Source organism: Malaclemys terrapin, chromosome 24 (genome assembly GCF_027887155.1).
Source record: "Malaclemys terrapin pileata isolate rMalTer1 chromosome 24, rMalTer1.hap1, whole genome shotgun sequence".
NCBI classification, from domain to species: Eukaryota; Metazoa; Chordata; order Testudines; family Emydidae; genus Malaclemys; species Malaclemys terrapin.
Window position 1 is genome coordinate 3,170,527 of NC_071528.1, and position 21,220 is coordinate 3,191,746.

General features: G+C 46.7%; 1 protein-coding gene across 3 annotated transcripts in view; it reads right to left on the reverse strand.

The window, feature by feature from the left end:
- Positions 1–7,146: 7,146 nt before the first annotated feature.
- The window catches only part of TIMM44 (translocase of inner mitochondrial membrane 44), a 60,393-nt gene continuing 46,319 nt past the window's right edge, over positions 7,147–21,220 (reverse strand). For 2 of the 3 annotated variants that reach the window (XM_054013571.1, XM_054013574.1), the window contains exons 12-13: positions 18,012–18,122; positions 7,147–8,463 (exon numbers count right to left, since the gene is read on the reverse strand). In XM_054013571.1, the coding sequence (XP_053869546.1) occupies positions 8,344–8,463; positions 18,012–18,122 (231 nt within the window). In that variant the 3' untranslated portion in view covers positions 7,147–8,343. Of the gene's footprint in view, positions 8,464–14,714; positions 15,088–18,011; positions 18,123–21,220 lie in introns of those variants that run through there. The other variant, XM_054013572.1, reaches the window with a different exon arrangement.

Here is a 21,220-nt window from a genome sequence, read left to right on the forward strand (position 1 = left end):
CCTTTAAATAGTAGAATCTTTACAATACTTTGTAATGAGATGGGGAGTGACCATGAAAATGTTTTGTACCACACAGAGGTTCGCTGATGATTTAGTAAGTGAAGCCAACAATGCACTTCTTCCATTTGGATCTACATATCTTTGTGAGGCATCTTTTTCAGTTATGACAGCCATTAAAACCAAGGTGCGAAACCAGAACTAAGAACCAGACCTTAGAATCGCTGTATCACAAAGTGTTAAACTAAGATTTTCAAAAATAATGAAGCATATTCAATCACATTGCTCTCACTTATTATTAATAATAATATTTTTAGTGAGAGCAAAAAGGTTTTTTGTACCGTTAATAATAAAATAAAAAAATATTTTTAAAATATTGTTTATTTCATCTTTATCTCATCCTTTTTTAATTTCTATTTTTTGTGTATGTTTTATAATGTACATAATATATTAGTACAGTAGTATATGTATATAATTTATACATAAATAAATATACATATATTGAGGGTGCGTGCTCAAAATTTTTTACTGATGGGGTGCGTGGTCAAAAAAGTGTGGAGACCACGGCCCTAGAGCCCCATTGCAATGTATCTGCAGCACCATGTACGGACAAATTCATGGCATCTCTACACTGCTGCTCTGGTTAGGCTGGGATCACTGCCCCAGAATTCTCTCCATTGGTACCATTGTTCAATGCCACTGGAGGGTGCTGTTGCACAGATTGGGGTTAGCCACTTGTGCGTTTCCTGCCATTTGCCATGTTGCACGGGAACCCGCCCTTGGGCAGCAGCACGTGGCTGCATAATGGCCAAAACACGGCGCTCACGTGCAACCAGGGAGTGGCTGGTGGAAGACGCCTTTCAGCTGCTTGCTTGGACTGGACAGAACCAAAGCTACTTAGACAAGGCTCCTGGACTGGGGCAGGTCCTGAGGAGATCTGTCCTGTCCTGTCCAGCCAGGCAGGAGGGACCCCAGGAGAGTCTAGAAGGCGCTCTGAAGGAAGCAGAGCAGCACTGGGGCTAACAGGGTTTCCTTAGCTTAATGAAGCTCCTTGTTCAGTGTTGGAAGAAAGCTTCACTACAGCCAGGCATAGACTTGTAATCTTGATAATACCAAGGGCCTGGCAAACAATAACAGCGGCAGGAGCTAGAGACAGGTGAAAAAGGGAATTTCCCACAAAAACATTAAGAAGGAAACAAAACTTGTTTTTTTCTGAAATTTTCACTGAATTTTTAAATTTTCAGCAAACCCTCCCCGCCCCCGCAGTAACAGCTTGTGACACCCAAACGTTTTAAAGTTTCCATCAGTAAGTGGGAACATTTTAAAAAAATGAAAATATTTTGCAAAAGTTTTGAAAAACCGACCAAGAAGCTGCAGCAGTCCCAGAGCCCCAGAGCCCTTAATGTGGCCAGACCGAGCTTCACGCTGCCAGGGACGTGCCCAGCTAGAGGAGCACAGGACATTGCTACTACTGGCTATTCAGAACAAAAGCATGGGGCTCTCTGGCTGCCTGCCGCAGACAGGCAGTGCCAAGAGACCAGCCCATGGGAAGGGCAGAGGCTGTAAACAAGGCAACATTAATTCGTTTTGCAGGTTTTAGTCAAAATATTGTAAAATGCAGCAAATCGCAGCTGGCATTTCAAATATTATTTTCATTGTTTTTATGGCAGAAGCATTCAAGGGCCCCAGCAGTACTTAGGTGGACGCATGGCCTGAGCCACTCAGTCAGGCCTACGTACTCTAGGGCCTGTGACTTCCTTCCGCCCTTTTAGAAAACACCCTTTTCTGAAGCTGGGCGTCCCTATACTATGGAGTGGAGCATTTCCTTCCGCAACAATGTTCTCTTTAATTATAACCCACAGCTCGACTCTGTGTCCAACTGATTCCTGCAGAACTTGGCAGCAGCGAGAGCAGCCCCTGCTGGGCACCAGGGCTAGCTGTTGCAGAAAAGCTGGGCAGGGCTATCCAGGACCAGCCCACCAGAGTTTTAAGGTACATATTTAATTCAGAATTTCCCAACTGGTTAATTGCCTAAGAACTCGCAATTCATGAAGAAAAGGCTCAGAATGCTCCTCAGAGAAACTCTCAGCAAGACAAAGTGGCTTGATCATTGGCTTAGGTAGATGATTGCCTCCACCTCTTGTATTGTCTCAGTCCCATCCCTCATTGCTTCCCAAAGCTAGCTCCTCTGGTCCCTCTCCGCTACCCTGAAGACAAGATCCATGCACAGAGGACTCCGTTGTCTTCAGCAGACAGTGGCTGTTGGGACATATTACACGGAGCTGTATTCTGCAGAGCCTCTCCCCCTCTGTCCTCTCTCTAACTCTAGTAACTCAGCTAAGGGCTCCTATTGGCTTTTATCATTTCACTTCGAACTGTTCAGTGCCTCTTTCCAGGTTCCAAACTTAAGCTCTGCCTCCGCTTCTTGGCGTTTACATTCTAATCTTCCATTTTCTCTTCCTACTCTGTGGCAGACCAGCTCTGTAAATGCTCTAGCCCAGCTTAGAGGGATTTTTACTGCTATTTAACATTACCAGGCTGCACTTCGCCGTTAATGCAGAGTCCTAGGCCTACACTTAGGAAATTAGGTTGATATAACTAGATCTAAGGGGTCTGAAAAATCCACACCCCTGAGTGACAGAGTTAAACTGACCGAACTGCCAGCGTCAATGGGAGAATTCTCCTGTCAGTCTAGCTACTGCCTCTCGGGGAGATGGAGCACCTACAGTGACAGGAGAACCCTTCCCATCCGTGCAGGTAATGTCTTCACTAAAGCACTACAGTCACACTGCTGCAGCGTTTCAAGTGTAGACAAGTCCTTTGTCACTTATCGGGAGAGTAGCTAGTGAGCCCCAACAGCAATCAGGACCGCAGAGTGCTAGGCGCTGTACACACCCATACCCACGGCAGTCCCTGCCCTCAGAGACTTCCCATCGAAGATGAGACACAGCAGATGTCTGTAAGACAGAGGCGGGAAACACAAGCTAACAGTGAAATGACTCTGATTTACATGATATGCCCTGGTCACAGCACCCCAGCCATTGGCGTGGTCCACAAGTACCATGGCAGAGTGGAGCTTTAAGGAGAGAGCTGAATGTAGTGTAATTGGGGGAAAAGTTAATAGTCTGGGGGTGTGTTAACAGGAATGTCATATGTAAGACACAGGAGGTAATTGTACCGCTGTACTCGGCACTGGTCAGGCTTCAGCTGGAGAACTGTGTCCAGTTCTGGGTGCCCCACATTAGGCGAGACGTGGACAAATTGAAGAGAGTCCAGAGGAGAGCAAAAGAATTATTAAAGGTTTAGCAAACCCGAGCTATGAGAAAAGGTTAAAAACCTGGGCACGTTTAGTCTTGAGAAAAGACTACTGAAGGACAACTTGGTAACAGTTTTCAAATACGTTAAGGGCTGTTTTGATGGCAGGCAGCCATTCTTCACGTCCTCTGAATCACAGAATATCAGGGTTGGAAGGGACCTCAGGAGGTCATCTAGTCCAACCCCCTGCTCAAAGCAGGACCAACACCAACTAAATCATCCCAGCCAGGGCTTTGTCAAGCCTGACCTTAAAAACCTCTAAGGAAGGAGATTCCACCACCTCCCTAGGTAACCCATTCCAGTGCTAGTAACACCACCCTCCTAGTGAAAAAGTTTTTCCTAATATCCAACCTAAACCTCCCCCACTGCAACTTGAGACCATTACTCCTTGTTCTGTCATCTGCTACCACTGAGAACAGTCTAGATTCATCCTCTTTGGAACCCCCTTTCAGGTAGTTGAAAGCAGCTATCAAATCCCCCCTCATTCTTCTCTTCTGCAGACTAAACAATCCCAGTTCCCTCAGCCTCTCCTCATAAGTCATGTGCTCCAGCCCCCTAATCATTTTTGTTGCCCTCCGATGGACTCTTTCCAATTTTTCCACATCCTTCTTGCAGTGTGGGGCCCAAAACTGGACACAGTACTCCAGATGAGGCCTCACCAATGTTGAATAGAGGGGAATGATCATGTCCCTCCATCTGCTGGCAATGCCCTTACTTATACAGCCCAAAATGCTGCTAGCCTTCTTGGCAACAATGGCACACTGTCGACTCATTTCCAGCTTCTCATCCACTATAACCCCTAAATCCTTTTCTGCAGAACTGCTGCCTAGCCATTCGGTCCCTAGTCTGTAGCAGCGTATGGGATTCTTCCGTCCTAAGTGCAGGACTCTGCACTTGTCCTTGTTGAACCTCATCAGGTTTCTTTTGGCCCAATCCTCTAATTTGTCTAGGTCACTCTGGACTCTATCCCTACCCTCCAGCGTATCTACCACTCCTCCCAGTTTAGTGTCCTCTGCAAACTTGCTTAGAGTGCAGTCCACGCCATCCTCCAGATCATTAATGAATATATTGAACAAAACCAGGAGGTAGGACAAGTAATGGGCTTAATCTGCAGCAAGGGAGATTTCAGTGTGATATTAGGAAAAACTCTCAGAGTAGTTAAGCTCTGGAATATGCTTCCCAGGGAGGTTGTGGAATCCCTGTTACGGGAGATTTTTGAAAGCAGGTTGGACAAACAGCTGTCAGGGATGGTCTAGGGTTACTTGGTCCTGCCTCGGGGCTGGATTTGATGACCTCTCGCGCTCCTTTCCAGCATGACATTTCTCTGATTCGAAGAAGGCAGATAGCTCATGGCTGTAGGGATTTTTACACCCGTAAAAGGGTAGCACAGAAAAAAAGCACAAAGGTGGTTGTAGGGAAACAAAGCATAGAATGACTGCCTGTGTGAAGCCCCTATCTCCCCCAGACAGATCAGAACAAAATGCAGCAGGGAATTGCTTCAACATCTGGTTCAACTTGAGAATTGTAAGATGTTTTGCTGACATTTTCTTCCCAGTAAGAAAAAGCACCGTCATCTCCTAGCTGCCAGAACAGACCCCCTTGTCCTGCACAGGACCTAGGACACCATGGGCATGTTTACATAGCAAATAGATACCTGCAGTTGGCCTGTGCCAGCTGGCTCGGGCTGCAGGACTCTCACTCTGTGTTGACTGCCCAGCTCGGGCTGTAGCCCAGGCTCTAGGACCCTGTGGGGTCAGAGGATCCCAGAGCTTGAGCCAGGCAGTCTACACAGTGATGAAACAGCCCTGCAGCCCTAGCTCTGTGAGCCTTTGTAAGCTCGTATGTGAAGTTGCTGTATGGACATACCCACTGTGAACAATCATTGTCCAGGACCTGCTGGTGATTCAAGGAAGAGTGTAGAGCAGCCTGCTGGGGGCAGCTCAAGGCTTTGACCTTGATCTTCAAAGACCAAGATGGTTTCGGTCCCAAAGTGCTGAGAGCACCCAGGCTCCTGAGAACTGATAATGGCCCTGGCAAACATGCAGAGCCGCTGCCCCCCAGCAGCCTAGCTAAGCCTGCATTTAGGGCAAAGCCGGACCAACCCACAGTGTTTTTGATGTTAGAGGCTTATTTGGGGGTTGTCTGATTTTATTTTGGGAACTACTTGCATAGAGACAAGCACACTGCAAGACATGAGAGAGCAAGAACTCGTGGGCAGCTGCTCAGCACGGGAGAAGGGGGAGCCCCACTCCCATGGGAAGGTGCTTCTCCGAGTGCGTATAAACAACAGTGACAGACTGCAGAACAGTAGCTTCGGAGCCGACAAGGGCAGCAGCCAGTGTGCGCCAGCGGTGGCCTGTGGGTTTCCCTCAATTAACATAGAAACCTGGTAGTCAGGACAAATGGGTTCCCTTCGCAGCCTCCCTGTGTTATGGTGGCTAAGGCACTGCGCTTCCTCTTCCCTCCGAGTAGCGGTGATGGAGTTAGGGCCCAGCCTTCTGTGCAAGCCCCTGCCGTGCAGCCATAGGCTTACTCTCCAGCCATGCTGGTTACGCCAAGGGAGAGGGCTCATGGGTCAAGCCAAGCAAGGAATGTGCAACATTTCTCAAGGGAATTCAGTCTTTTTCCAACAGCCAAATCCCCAGGCAGACAGCGCTCACATCAGGCACTGTCTAATCCATGGCTGGGTAGTTTTAATTCTCTGGACTGGTTACAGCCTGTGCCAGGTCCTCAGGTTTGTTGTTATACATTCAAGGTGTGATTGGCTGACTAAAGCATGTGCTATGTCTGTGTTATTGGAGGAGCAGAGCAGCATGTCCAGTGCAAACTCTCAGGTACGCCATGTTGTCACATGGCGACAAAGGCAAATCCTCTGCTTCTCACCTGACAGGTGCAGTGTGTCAGAGTCCAGCAGCAGGCTGGGCCTTTGCTTTTATTTCGTCGTACAAGTGCTAGGATGAGAGAGGCTATTAAACCCCAGGCACAGTGCAGAGCTGATGGCTAGGGGCTCCTTGCAGATTACTGATCACCCTCCAACAAAGAAGTATGAGAAGTTCTGATTGGGGGGGAGCGAGGGGGGAGACCTCAGGCCCAGAATTTGTGCATGCACCAGGCAATCAGATTTCTCTGGCTATGCCAGTGCTAACAGACACAACGTCCGCCTCACCTTTGCTCTCCCAGCAGTGTCTGCACACAGGGCCCAGCCCCATGGCCGAGATGTAAGTGAATTCCAATCAGTTTGCTGATGAAGGTGAGCAACGCTCAAACATTGAACAAGACCCAAGCCCACCACCTGTCCTCTCACTGCTGGAGCTGGTCACACAGAGGGACTCACCCAATCCATCACTGGGTGCTGCAGTGTGGAATTTATTTTGTTCAGATATTAGGAACCGATACATAAATTCAAGATATTAAATTTAAAAAACTAAAATGACTCCACTGGTAAGAGCACCGGGGTGGAACTGGCTGAACAGTTGTGAACTGTCCTGAGAGTGGGAAACCCCAGCATAGCAGAGTTGTGCATCATATGTGGTGGCTTAAGATAATGGGTGCTGTTGAACTTGCCGCATACATCAGACTGTCTGCAACCGCTGCTACAGGAATGATAATGATGTCTAGGCTAGACTTTGATTTCATTTAGATTCATCAAAAGAACTGCTCTGGACGCTCACAGGGGGAGGAGGAGGAGGGACAGAGAGAATGGTTTTCTTTAATTACAAAGCAAAAAACAGCTCTTCTGCTTTGTGCATGTGGAGAATTGGAAAAAGCCAGGGCTCAACATTCCTTTGAATCCCCTATTGGGTAAGTTATCCTCTGCCCCAACAAGTCACACCGTTACAAGAATCTTCACTCTTTATTGAAGGAGGCAGCAGAATAATCTATGAACATGAGAACATTTCAGCTGAACCTCTGTTTACCCAGCACCAGTTTGGATTCTGTGTCAGTTAACCTCCTCCAAGCTCTGCAACCAGCACACAGGTTCCACTGAGAAGCCAGGTGTGCACCTCCACCTGCAGCAGGAGACTGTATCCTTCAATTCATATAGAGTAGGTAAGTGAATCATACCCTTTGCACTCAGTCTTAACAATAAATAAGTGGGGATGCGTGGGGGGTGGCGGCGGCTATGTTCCAAGTTGGTTTTGCACCTTATTTGCTCTGTTTGTTGCACCTATAGCAGATAATGCCAACTGCTTGTGTCTATCCCTCTTGGCCCTGGTCAGTATTCTACAGCTCCGCCCCTTTCTCTGTCACAACTGGCACTCTGCCCAGGTAAGTACAGCTCATGTGACCACCCGTGGATCTGGGGAGATTCAAACACAGACTCTCAAAGCAGTAGGTCCCACCTGCATCAAAAGAGAACTGTACGTAACACAACTGGGAGCACTCCTCACTGCTACAGCCAGGTCTGCAAACCTGCTTGGCCTGTGTTGATATGGCCCCGCAGGACTCTGCGGAAGGTGCATGTGTGGAGGCATGGGTGCATTTGGTTTAGTAAAGTGCATGACACTGCATCAACAGAAGGCTTATTGGTGCAACCTAGTAAGAGAGGAGCTGAGACCTGCATGTCCTGAAAGAACTTTGAGAGCCTTTCAGGGAGCTGGGGAGGCTGCCTCTGGATTACTATAGATGCTGACATTGCAAACGATACATGTCACTTTGCTACTGCCCAATACCCACCTGGGTCCATGTCAGGAAGCACTAGGGAATATGGGGAGGAAAGAGGCCAGCCTCCTCCAACCAAGATTTAAAAAGGAACCAACAGCAGCTGCTAGTGTCTTAAATCAGTTACACTTAAATCTACTGCACATTCTTACAGCGTAAAGCTAGCGCCGTGCCCAGGGTAGTCGTGGGGGTCCCAGGCAGGTCACATCAGGGACTGGTAAAGTGATGGCACACCCAATAGCTACCTCTTCTGAAACAGAACCAACACAGACTGTTCCCCACAGCTCCCTCCTTACACTGTAGGTTGCTGCAAGTTCAGACATGGCACTGGTGCAAGTGAGAGGTATAGGAAGCTCTTGGATGGCATTCTTAGAGGGCTTGCTCTGTGCTTGAAAGAGACATGTCCAATAACCTCCAAGCAGCATATGGGTTGAGCTCATCCTGGTCTCTGCAGAGCGCCCACATATACACAGACCGGAGAACTTTGTTCTGAAACAAAAAAATCACTTGTTAGAACTGAAACTACACACTGCAGAGAACACAGCATTTCTGTGGGCTACAAGTCACTCCCCTCCTCCTCTCACAGAGAGCATAGCACCGCTATCGGGCTAGGAGTCACCCCCCCTCCCCCCACATACAGAGAGAACATAGCCCAGTAGTGGTGCTAAGAGTCAACACCCAGCACCACCACAGACCGAGAACAACATTGCTGTTATGTAAGGCTTACACTGATGTTGTTTTTATCTTTTTTGTTTTTTATCTGCTTTAGTTAAGGTTACCAAAATGCTGGATATCATAAGCTCACTTTCTCTTGTGCAGCCTTTCAAAAACGTAACCTTTTGGGCTGAATATTCCCTGATTAGCTTTTGCTCCATAGGGTTGTGATGCTTGAAAATTTGAACCACGCAGCCATTTGAGTTATATGGCAACAAGCACACACCCCCATTTTCCTGTTCTGACAACCAGTTTAACCCAGATAGCCCAGGAGCAGCTGAACTCTACAGGGAATCTCCTGCAGTTAGCGCCTCAGATTTCATAAAGCTGAGAGTATTTGACTATGGACTTGTGTGCATGCAAACACCGAAGTACGCAATCTCCAACAGCCTTGGGCTGACTGGTGCCCATTAGGAAGCACGTTTGCCCTGCTCTTCTGTCATTTTTAGCCTTTTAACTTTTCCCCATGTCTCCCCACCCCCTGCCCTTCCTTCTCTCTTTAGTAACTGAGGAAATTCAATACAAAAACCTCTTAATACAAGTTTAACCTGCACTATGAAAAGTCACAAAACCATTACGTTTCCATCCAAGTCAAAGCCCTGCACACATGTAGTACTCACTTGAGTCCTGTTATCCTGGGTCAATATGTATACAGTAGAACTGCAGAGTTGTTTGTAACTCTGAAACACTCATAATTCTGAACAAACCCAATGGTGATTCTTTCAAAAGTTTACAATCGAACATTGACTTAATACGGCTTTGAAACTTTACTGTGCAGAAGAAAAATGCTGCTTCCCTTTTATTTTGTTAGTAGTTTACATTAACTCAGTACTATACTGTATTATTATTTTTTAAATCTCTGCTGCTGCCTGATTGTGCACTTCCGGTTCCAAATGAGGTGTGTGGTTGACTGGTCAGTTCGTAACTCTGGGGCTCTACTGTAGTATTTTCTTGAAGAAGTCTGTGCGGTTAAGTGTATAAACATATAAGATGGGTAATGGGGCTGAGTTAATTGCCACTGAAACCTTAATTTGCATTTTCTAGCTATCTGTGACATTCAAACTCCATTTTATTACATTCTGTAATGAAAGAGGCAAACTAAGAAAGGAGAAAATTGGCACCAAAGCTGTGATCTAGCTGGAAAGATTTAGACTCCTGAAAAATAGAGTGTTTTATTGGAAGTGTGGCAGACAACTACAGGGATCTTAAAAAACAAAAACAAAAAAAAAAACCCAGGAGTCCTTGTTGCACCTTAGAGACTAATACATTTATTTAGGCATAAGCTTTCATGGGCTAGAACCCACTTCATCAGACGCATGGAGTGAAAAATACAGGAGCAGGTATAAATACATGAAAAGATGGGGGTTGCTTTACCAAGCGCGAGTTCAGTCTTACGAGATAAATCAATTAACAGCAGGATACCAAGAGAGGAATAATAACTTTGGAAGTGGTAAGAGTGGCCCATTACAGACAGTTTGTGACATCAAAACACAGGGAAGATGGCTTTCTTACTGGGTAATGAGACATCACAGAACAAAAAAAACAACAACCACCCGTTACCTGCACTGTGGGAGTTCTGGGTGACTGATTTTGCATGTTTATTAATAGAGCTACATCCTAATCTTGGATGTGCAGTGCATGTTGCTGCATATATTCAAAGAAACTGGGACTGCAACCATCTGTGGACTCCCAGAAGTGGATTTCTAAACTGTAGTTATGCATTCAAGATTAAAATTTGTCCCTTATTCCCATGGGATGCTGTGACAGGCCCAGCATCCTGCACCACAATCTCTCAGGATTAATTTTAAAGAGGATTCCTTGAACCTTTTGAAAGTGCTTTGCTGGATGGTTAAAGGCCTAATTCCCCAGATCAACTGTGCAAAACTCCATAGGCATCTGTCCCCTGCTCTCTTTTTAAAGTGGCGTATTTGCTAGAACACCTGGCATAATCATTTCAGATGCTCCCAAACCTCCTATGTATCCCATTGAGGGTGAGTTTGCAGCACTGTAGTGGGTGAGTGCAAACAGGGCAATACTGCAGCAGGAACAAGCACATGATTTCTATTTAGCGAGTTTACAACTTGAAGCTCCATTTTACCTAGAAGGTTATTTGCTCATGACTCCAAGGCACTGCAGAAGTGCAACAGTAAAACAATCATGGCTGCCAGTCGGCCTGCAGCTGACACTGGATTAAAACTAAAGTTTCATTTCCTTTACAGCATTTTAATGCATCTCCTGGATTTATTGCTGTTCTCAAGGAACCAGACAGAAAACCGGCTTTGATATCCCCTTTAATAAATCAGCCCATCAATACCCATCTTTTACCAATAGGCTAATTCAATACGAGAAATCACAAAATAGACCTCTCTTCCCCCTGAGGTCAATATGACAGGCTGCAAATCAGTCCAGATGGGCCCCATCATTAAAATTAGTCCTTTTTCTGTAAACCTACAGTCTGGGCTCAGGAGAATGGCTGAGAAAAGCCAATATTTATTAAACACATGTATTAATTTTAATGGAAGACTCCTGGAAACTGCCAGCTCCAGGCTCCTCACAATGTCACCTATTATACATCATTAAACTACTTAAACATTGCCCAGCACACCGAGAGCCTGCCACTCAGCCACAAAGAGATTTCCAGAAGATTTCACAAGCTCTTAAACCCATGTGTCATTAAACTCCCAAAACGAGCTTGACAGAACTTATCCGCAGATGGTGCTTAGGTGAATGACAGTGATGCTTTCTACAGCTTACATGGACAAATGAAACCACTGCAAGAAGTATCAGGGGGTAGCCGTGTTAGTCTGTATCTACAAAAACAACAAAGAGTCTGGTGGCACCTTAAAGACTAAAGGATTTATTTGGGCATAAGCTTTCGTGAGTATAAACCTCATACTCACTGCAAGAAGTGATTCACACACAGATTCCAGGACAGGGCATGGTCAGTCAGGCATCCCCAGAGTAGCTTTCAGAGGTCCCAACACAGGACTGTGCCATGTGCAGTGTCTAGCACAGGGGTCTCAAACACACAGCCCGTGGGGCTATTTCCTGCAGCCCGCCAAGCGGCCTGCACCCACTCCCCCGGCCTACCTCCAGGCCAGGGGTGGGCAAACTACACCCGCCGGATTGCCCCCTCAAGCCCCGCGCTGCTCCCTGAAGCGGCTGGCATCATATCCCTGCGGCGGGGAAGAAAAGTCCGTGTGTTGCCCTGGTTTTCAGGCACTGCCCCCTCTCCCCCACAGCTCCCATTGGCCGGGAACGGGGAACTGAGGCCAATGGGAGCTTTGGGGGAGGTACCTGGAGGCGCGGCAAGCAGCATGCGGAGCCCTGCGTCCCCCTCCCCCAGGGGCTGTAGGGACATGGTTCTAGCTACTTCCCAGAGTGGGGCCAGGGCCGGCAGCCGGCCCTGGCCCCGGTATGCGCCGCTGCCACCCCGCCCAACTCCCTGCCCTGAACCCCCTGCCTGCACCCCAACCCCCTGCTGCACCTCAACTCCCTTCCCTGAGCCCCTGCCATGCCCCTCATGCACCTTCTGGGGGCAGGGAGGGGGCAGAGTTGGGGTGGAGACTTCAGGGAAGGGGTTGGAATGGGGTAGGGCCTCATGGAAGGGGTGGAGTGGGGGCAGGGCCGGGGGCAGCGAGGCGGGGGTGTGTGTCAGTGATGCGGCCCTTGCGCCAATGAACTAGCCCTCATGTGGCCCTCGTGGTCATTTGAGTTTGAAACCCCTGGTCTAGCACGAGGCGAGGAGAACAGTTTACCTGATTTGAGCCAGAACCTTAGTACAATTACAGTGGATCCAGAACCTAAACTCACTGGGCTTGAGATTAGTCTCCACCACTCTTGCAATTTATTAATTTTAATTTCTCCCGCTTCAATTCCATTTTGCTAATTTCTGCCCAAGTGCCCAGAACCTCTGGGCTCCTCACACCCAGAGGTCCCGCTCATCAAGGACGGAGAAAGGCAAGAAAGCATGCATCCAAAACATATAAACAAACAAATTAAATAAAAAACAGGAAACAGCCCCACTGGGAAATGAAGGTCCTAATGTTCCGATTTGTTGGTCCCCCTTTGTGCCTCAGTTTCCCCCATCTTTAAAATGGGGATAATGATACTGACGTCCTTTGCAAAGCGCTTCAAGACCTAATGGTGAGAGCTAGATATTACTTACAGCTGCAGTATAGAGCTACCACCACAGGTAGCTGAGAGCATGTGTGTGGAGCAGCCGTCAGAACGGTTACCACAATATTGCCACTCCCTTTTCATCTCTCCTTCCTCCCAGGTGCTCACAGCAGCTCCTAGCTCGGCACCCTTCTCCTACTTAACGAATGGGCTTTCACTGCTCCTTTCAGATGGCCCTACAGGGCCCCAACCAGATGCCGTTATTATTCATAATTATTCTTTCGTGATGGTTTCTCTCTCATGAAGAGTCACATGAGACTCTCCTATCAGACACTTCCATGCAGTCCAGAAACATCAGAAACAACTGATCCAAGACAACCAGGTACACACAAAAGCCAAGTGCATGAAGAACAGACCAAGCATATGAAATTCTGGTATCTATGGGTATGTCTACACTATGAAATTAGGTTGATTTTATAGAAGTCTATTTTTAGGACGTGATTTTATACAGTCGATTGCGCATGTCCACACTAAGCACATTAAGTCAGTAGAGTGCGTCCTCACTACCGTGGCTAGCATCGACTGTGGGTAGCTATCTTACAGTTCCTGCAGTCTCCGCCGCCCAGCGGGTTAAGTTCCCAATGCCTGATGGTGCAAAAACATTGTCGCGGCTGGTTTTGGGTACATGTCGTCAGTCGCCCCTCCCTCTGTGAAAACAACGGCAGACAATCGTTTTGCGTCTTTTTCCTGGGCTACCCGTGCAGACGCAATACCACGGCAAGCATGGAGCCAGCTCAGCTCACCGTCACCGCAGCTGTTGTGGGCAAGTCTACTGTGGGGGCTGCTGTGATCCAAGTAGCCAATGCAATCACTGACGTTCTGTTATCAAAGGTAGTGACTCTGGGAAATGTGCGGACCTTTTTAGATTTTAGGTGCATCATATTCTTGTCCTTTGTCACTGGTGAAGAAGTCTTGCAGCCGTACATTCCAGTCCAGTCAGCGCTGTAACACCCCACAGCACTTCTGTGGTTGACACATGTAACCGCTCCAGGGCTCTTGCTCTTTTGCCCTGGCACCTTGCCCTACCTGGACCTCCAAGCATTCGACACAGAAGCACCTGTAGCAGCTGGCATTGCTACACAGCAGCAGCTCCTTGCCTTCGCAGCAGACGATGCAGTAGGACTGCTAACCGTCGTCCTCCACCGCTTCCACTGCAACTCTCCTCTCCAGCAACGAGCTCGGGGGATCTGTTCTGGTCCTCCTGGGTGCTGCTGGCAGCAGACGGTGCAGTAGGACTGGTAATCGTCCTCGTTGGACATGTAGCTTGGCCGGGGGTTCTGGGAATGTCTTCCCTGCCCGGCTCCTAGCAACCTCCTGGGCATGGTGTACAGCTCTATCACTTCCCCTGCAACTCTGCTCTCCTGCTCCCCAGCAACGAGCTCGGGGGATCTGTTCATGAAACCTGGACAATAGTAAGGAGCAGTTCAACTACAGGCTGAGCAAGTGCAGAATGGTGGTTGAATGTGCCTTTGGACATTTAAAAGCTTGCTGGCGCTGTTGGTCAGACCTCAGCGCAAGCAACATTCCCATTGTTATTGCTGCTTGCTGTGTGCTCCATAATATTTGAGAGTGTAAGGGGGATACATTTATGGCGGGGTGGGAGCTTGAGGCAAATCGCCTGACTTCCTATTTTGAGCAGCCAGACACCAGGGCGATTAGAAGAGCACAGCAAGGCGTGCTGCGCATCAGAGAGGCTTTGAAAACCAGTTTAATGACTGGCCAGGCTTCGGTGTGACACTTGCGTGTGTTTCTCCTTGATGCACACCCGCCCCCTTTGTTGATTTTAATTCCCTGTAAGCCAACCACCCTCCCCACTTCGAAATAAAATAACTATTGTTTTGAAACCATGCATTCTTTATTAATTAAAAAAAAGATAACAGACAAGGTATTGTAGCCACACTAAAAATCAAACTGTTTGAATGACAGCCTTTGGGCCATCCTCTAGAGTGGAGTGGCTGGATTCCCGGAGCCTTCCCCCCCGGCATTCTTGGGCATCTGGGTGAGGAGGCTATGGAACATGGGGAGGAGGGTAGGCAGTTATACAGTGGATGCAGCGGGGATCTGTGCTCTTGTTGGCTTTCCTGCAGCTCCAACAGACACTTCATCGTGTCAGTTTGCTCCCCCATTAGCCTCAGTATCGCGTCCTGCCTCTGCTCTTCGCGCTCACTTAATTCTTTCCTGGCCTCTGCCACTGAATGCCTCCATGCATTAAGCTGTGCCCTATGAATGCAGGAGGACTGCATGAGCTCAGAAAACATGTCATCGTGAGTGCATTTTTTTCGCCGTCTAAACTGCGGTAACCTCAGGGACAGAGATGATAGGGGGAGCATAGAAACATTCTACTCTCTATGATTTTGGGGGAACTGCATGGTCACCTGTGCTACTGAGTTCGCCACTCTGACCAAAGAGGAAATGAAATTCAAAAGTTCCCAGGGTTTTTCCTGTGTATCTGGCTAATGCATCGGACTTCAAAGTGCTGTCCAGAGTGGTCACAATGGAGCCCTCTGGGATAGCTCCTGGAGGCCAATCCCATCAATTTGCATCCACACTACACCAAATTCGACCCAGCAAAGTCTATTTTAGCGCTACTCCCCTTGCTGGGGAGGAGTACAGAAGTCGATTTTAAGAGCCCTTTAGGTCGACGGAACAGGGTTGGTTGTGTGGATGCATTCATTTTTAAATCGACCTAACGCGGCTAAATTCGACCTAACCCCGTAGTGTAGACCAGGCCTATGTAAAGCAGCCACATTGCGAAGTGATTAGCTGATTAACTGAGGCATGTTGAGTAAGGCTGACCCTCTAACTTGGGATGGGGGTGTTGTCTTTCCCAAAAGGTTTTTAATATGCTTTTTTTTTTTTTTTTTTGCTCAGAAAGGTCCTACAACATTTCAGCCATGACGTGACAGGATGTATGTGATGGAAGTGAGATTGTTTGTTCAAAATCTACACCACGATGACAGTCCCCAGCAGGGAGATCCATAAAGGTAGCAGCCCCTGCTCCTCTCTGCACTCAATCCTGGAAAGATAGTAACAGCCCTGCTTATTTCCAATTTGGCTTGAGCCACTGCTGGGACTTTCCACCCACTAAATTCCCGTTGTCTAGCAGCTGTCATTAGACTTTAAAGCAATGCAATCAAGCAGCATGCTGTGAGTGATTCTGTGTAATCCTCTAGGTGCCTTGCTGCCCATGGCACTCATCTCCTCGGAGATGAGAATTTCACAACCTTCTCTAACCCATAATCCCGTCCTTTGCTACTCCCCACTGCTGCCCAGGATCCTGGGCCTTTCAAATGCACCAGCACAACGATCTCAGGCAGTGTACCTGCCACCCCCTGCATCTGACCAGGACAGAGCGCTGAGTGGCTGAGCCAGGCCAGGCACAGGAAGGGAGCAGGTGTACCAAGGGGCAGGGACCCACTGTGCTAGATGCAACTGGATGCTCTGCCCTTTCATTATTTGGTTCCATGATTTCACCTGGGATTGAAGTGCAATTTATTGAACCCAATCACCATTTCCCACTATAAAGACCCAAATCCCATTAGCTCTACACCAGCTCATTACACCTTCCTCATTCTGAGCACTTTTTAAGATGGCTGCTAAGGGTCCTACCATCAGATATCTTGTTTTTCCAAGTACTCTCCTCCAGTTTTTTCTGTTGGTGGATTTTTTTAAAATCAATTGCTCCATTTTCTAGACCTCCGTTAACAGCAATGAAAGCATCTGAGTTCTGGGACATACAAGAAGTCTGGACATGCTTACAGGGCAAAGGTTTCATGTGTGCTTTGACTGCAGGACTTGTTACTTCACACTGGTGATACGGAGACCCATTGTGAAGCACTGAACTTCATCTATTAGTAAGTGATCACCCTAAAGAAAGCCCAGTTCTCCATCACAAAATGAACTTGTTCATTTATTTGACAAGCTTAGTTTTAATTAGTGATGTTCTAGCACACATACTGAAGTAATGAGAGCTCAGTAATGCCAGACCTGTTGCTAGAGCACTATTTCATCTCTGCTCAGAAGCGGAGAGGGCATGTGTTTGTGGGGGTGAATTATGGATTAGTTAAATGCGCATTAGCCAGGCTCCATGGCAGATATGTGTGTTACACAGTGATGACTGGATTAAAAGTGAATGCACACAATCTCACTAGAACTGACTGCAAAGCACTTCATTTTTCACACACAGTACAGGGCATCTGTGATAAATGAAAGGGGAGGGGGGCCTAGCTCCCTTTTATGGACCCAGACAGCCAGTTAACTATAAAATCCCTCTTAGTAGCTGTTCTCTACTTGCTTTACCTGTAAAGGACTAAAAAGTATCACTGCTATGCATAGGTAAAAGGAAGTAAGTGGGGCACCTGGCCAAAAGAACCAATGGGAAGGTTAGAACTTTTTGAAATTGAAACAAGACTCCCCTTTTGTCTGTCTCTGGTTGTTCTCAGAGAGCAGAGACAAGGCTGAAACTATGCTGTAAAAAGCTTGGGGCCAGGTATGAAAAATCATCAGTATCATACCTAGAAACTACTTATTTGAAATCCCAGATATGTAAGCAGATCAGGAAATGTTTAGGAAGACGCGATCAGGTTTATCTCCTTTTATTTCTTTATGGCTTGTGGACACCTCTGTGCTAACCCCAGGTGCTTTTGTTTTGCTTGTAACCTTTAAGATGGACCTCAAGAACTATTCTTGATGCTTAATCATTGTATTTGCTCTTTTTAAATCTAGTAATAGCCTGAGTTTCCAGATGTATTTTCTTTCTTTTTGTTTTAATAAAATTTATCTTTTTTAAGAACAGGACTGGATTTTTGTGTCCTAAGAGGTTTGTGCACATGTTGTTTAATTAGCTGATAGCAACAGCTGATTTCCTTTGTTTTTCTTTCTCGGCTCTTCTCCGGCTGGGGGGGGGTGTCCTTGAGGGTACACCACAGGAAGGAATTCCCAAGTGTACCTTCCTGGGTTCTCAAAGGGGTTCTGCACTTGGGTGGTGGCAGCATCTACTCATCCAAGGTCAGAGAAAAGCTGTAACTTTAGGAGCTTAATACAAGCCTGGAGTGGCCAGTATTTATTGCTAGAATCATTGCGGGCCCCCACCTTCTGCACTCAAAGTGCTAGAGTGGGGAATCAGCCTTGACAGCATCACTTACCGGATCTCCTTCTACCACCTCTCCTTTCTGATTTTTAATCACCCAAACAAGTTGAGCCTGGAAAGTGATAATTAATACGGGTCCCTGCTCCATCATCTTCCCCAGAAGAAGCTGTAACGAGAAAAATTTTCTATTAGAAAGTGGAGATGTCTTTCTGCATGTTAACATCAGGAGAATTTAAAATTACTACTATGACTTGCACAGTAAATCATTAGCCTGTAATCCCTTTCAAGGCTGATTCTGTCTACTATACTGAATTATACCAGTTGTGCTAGTACAATTGCTTGAGTCAATTGTACTAGCACACCGTTCCAAAATGTTTCCACATTGTAATCATGTTTTGAAATACTTATACTACACTTTTGGAAAAAATGGTCCCTTTTGGGCAGAAATTTTCTTACGTGCCTGAGGGCTGAATTTTTTGGAAAATGTGAACAAGAGCTATTCAGCTATTGCTGAGTTATGAGAGGATGATTAAAAAAAGTCCTGCTCTTAAAAAACAGCAGTATACTTTTCCCAGGGGAGTAACTCAAATCCAACTCCAACTTTGACACTTCCCACCTAGTAAGTAAATAGCCCGTAACAAGGTAAGTCCTAATGCACTGGGTAAAGGAACTTTTAAATGGAATAGAAGCCATGAAGGCCAATGCCTTTTTCCCCGTTTCCTGTCCTCTTTATTCCACTGACATCTCTTACCTCTCTAAATACCTAGGAAATTAAATGCAAAAGACAATGCAAAATTAAAGTTGCTTTATTAAGAATGCAAAGCTGAGAAACAATCACGATGCTCCCCTCTGGCAGGAATCTATTATGATACAGGGTCAGTTGTTCATTTGTGCTTAAGTGACCCATGGTCTTTAAATCCTTGATTGTATTACCTCAGAAATAATGTCTCTCTAAGGTAGTAGTAAAAGTCACAGATTGCTTTTAAGCAGTAGTATTTGATCATTTAATTAAAGACAGCATTATAATGCACACAAAGGGCAGGGCTAAGATTTGCGTTCAAATGAACTATGTCAGCATTTTCTGGATTTGAGAAGTGTGTGTGTGTGTGTGTGTGTGTGTGTGTGTGTGTGTGTGTGTGTGTACACACACACATATATATATATAAAAGTTAAGGCAAGTTGCTGGAAGCCATTTCCCCCCTGCGTGTGGCACAGAGGGCAGGCAAGTGACTCACTGTACATGTCCTTCCCCTTAAAACAGCCACTGGCTGACTTCACCCAGGAAAGAGGGCAGAGAACTCTGTCATGCTCTATGGAGTAACAACGTTAGAAAAGGAGTCTCTCTCAGGCTACATCTTCACTACAGGGGGGAGTCAATTTAAGATACGCAAATTCAGCTACGTGAATAGCATAGCTGAATTCGACGTATCGCAGCCGACTTACCCCGCTGTGAGGACGGCGGCAAAATCGACCTCTGCGGCTTCCCATCGACGGCGCTTACTCCCACCTCCGCTGGTGGAGTAAGAACGTCGATTCGGGGATTGATTGTTGCGTCTAAATCGATCCCCGAGAGGTCGATTTCTACCCGCTGATTCAGGCGGGTAGTGTAGACCCAGCCTTATTCTGCCAAGACCAAGCTCAGCACTTCACCTGCCCGGCAAGTGAAGCTTTCCTAGTTGCACTTGAGCCTAAGAGTATGTCTACACTAGAAAGGTAAGTCAACCTATATTAGGTCAACTTACAGCCACCACATTAATTCTGCCAGTGGGGTAGATCCACACGACCTTCCTTGGGTCAGTGGTGCATGTCCTTACCAAGAACGCTTCCACTGACCTAACAGGGACAGTGTGGGGAGCAGAGAGCCTGGTCTCAGCTATGCTGGCAGCTCCCTCCCAGGAGTCCAGCTGCCCCACAGGCTCCTGGGCTCCCAGAGGCCACCCAGGGTTTCTCGCCTCTCCATTCCCCGCTGGGAGCGGGGAGGAAGCCATCTGGGGCTTCTTGCCCCTGGAGAGCAGGCCCAGCTCTCTTGTCAATTTCACAGCAAGTGACAAGACACAGAACCACCGATGTAAGTTACCGACATAAGCCTTACACCTCTCGTGGAGGTGGAGTTATGTCGGTGTAGTAGGGCACTTACATCTTCGGGAGGGAGGCTGTGGCGTACACCAGCCCTAAGTTTCTAGCACAGCAATAAATCATATTGCCACCTCTCCACCAGCTCAGCCAGGAAACCAGACTACTCCGTGATAAACATTCAGCTCTGAGCACTTGCATTCCATGTGTCTAAAGCCAGACGTTAGGGCCATGTGCCAGTTCAGGAATTCAATTGGACAGCCATTTTCTGCTAATGCAGACGGTGAGGTATAACTTTTCTGCCTTAACATAAGCCACAGTGCGTGCACTGAATTTCATTATATGTATATGTAACATCTAAATTTGAATCTGTACTAGTATGGCTTTTTGCATTTAATTTTTAGTGTTTTTAGCAAAAAAGAAAACTGTCTCCAGTCAGTTTGTTATGTTACATACTTCTAATCAACATTTTGAAACGTGAGTTCCTAAAGTTGCACATCTAAATCCATATTAAGGCACTTAAACAAGAGGTCTTCATTTGAGAGGTGCTAAGCACCAAAAAATCCCATTGAAGTCAAAGGAAGTTGTAGGTGCTCAGCATCTTTGAAAATTAGAATGTTTGTCTAGGTACCTCAAATATGTATTTAGATGTCTACGTTTGAAAGTGTTGGTCTTAAGTTTCACCCTTCTCATGTACATGAGAATTGCATATTCAAATACAGATGGAACATTACTTCACTATGCATGTATAAAACGCTATCTGGAGAATCATTTTGCACACACAATCCTCTTTTGGAAGTGACATGCTGCAGTTTGCTATTTTCATTCTAAATGTTCTTTCCCAACCATAGCAAAGATGCCATTCTGATTTAAAACACTGTCTGTACATGCCAACATAGAACTTTTCCAACAAAATAGTCTGTTTTCGAAGAGTAAAAAAGTATCAAAAGAATGTTTGACAATATCTTTCAGTTCAAAGGTCGCAGAAGAATTTTATTAAATATCCCCTTGCCTATTCACCTTTGGGCTAAGAACAAACAAAGACGACCCCAGGGTAATATTTCAAGAAAGTTGTGAATGGCTGAAAACAGACACATAAAGTGCCTCTTCAGCCAGAACTCCAGCCCTGCTACCGTGACATTGTTCTATTTAGGGATAGCTCAGTGGTTTGAGCATTGGCCTGCTAAACCC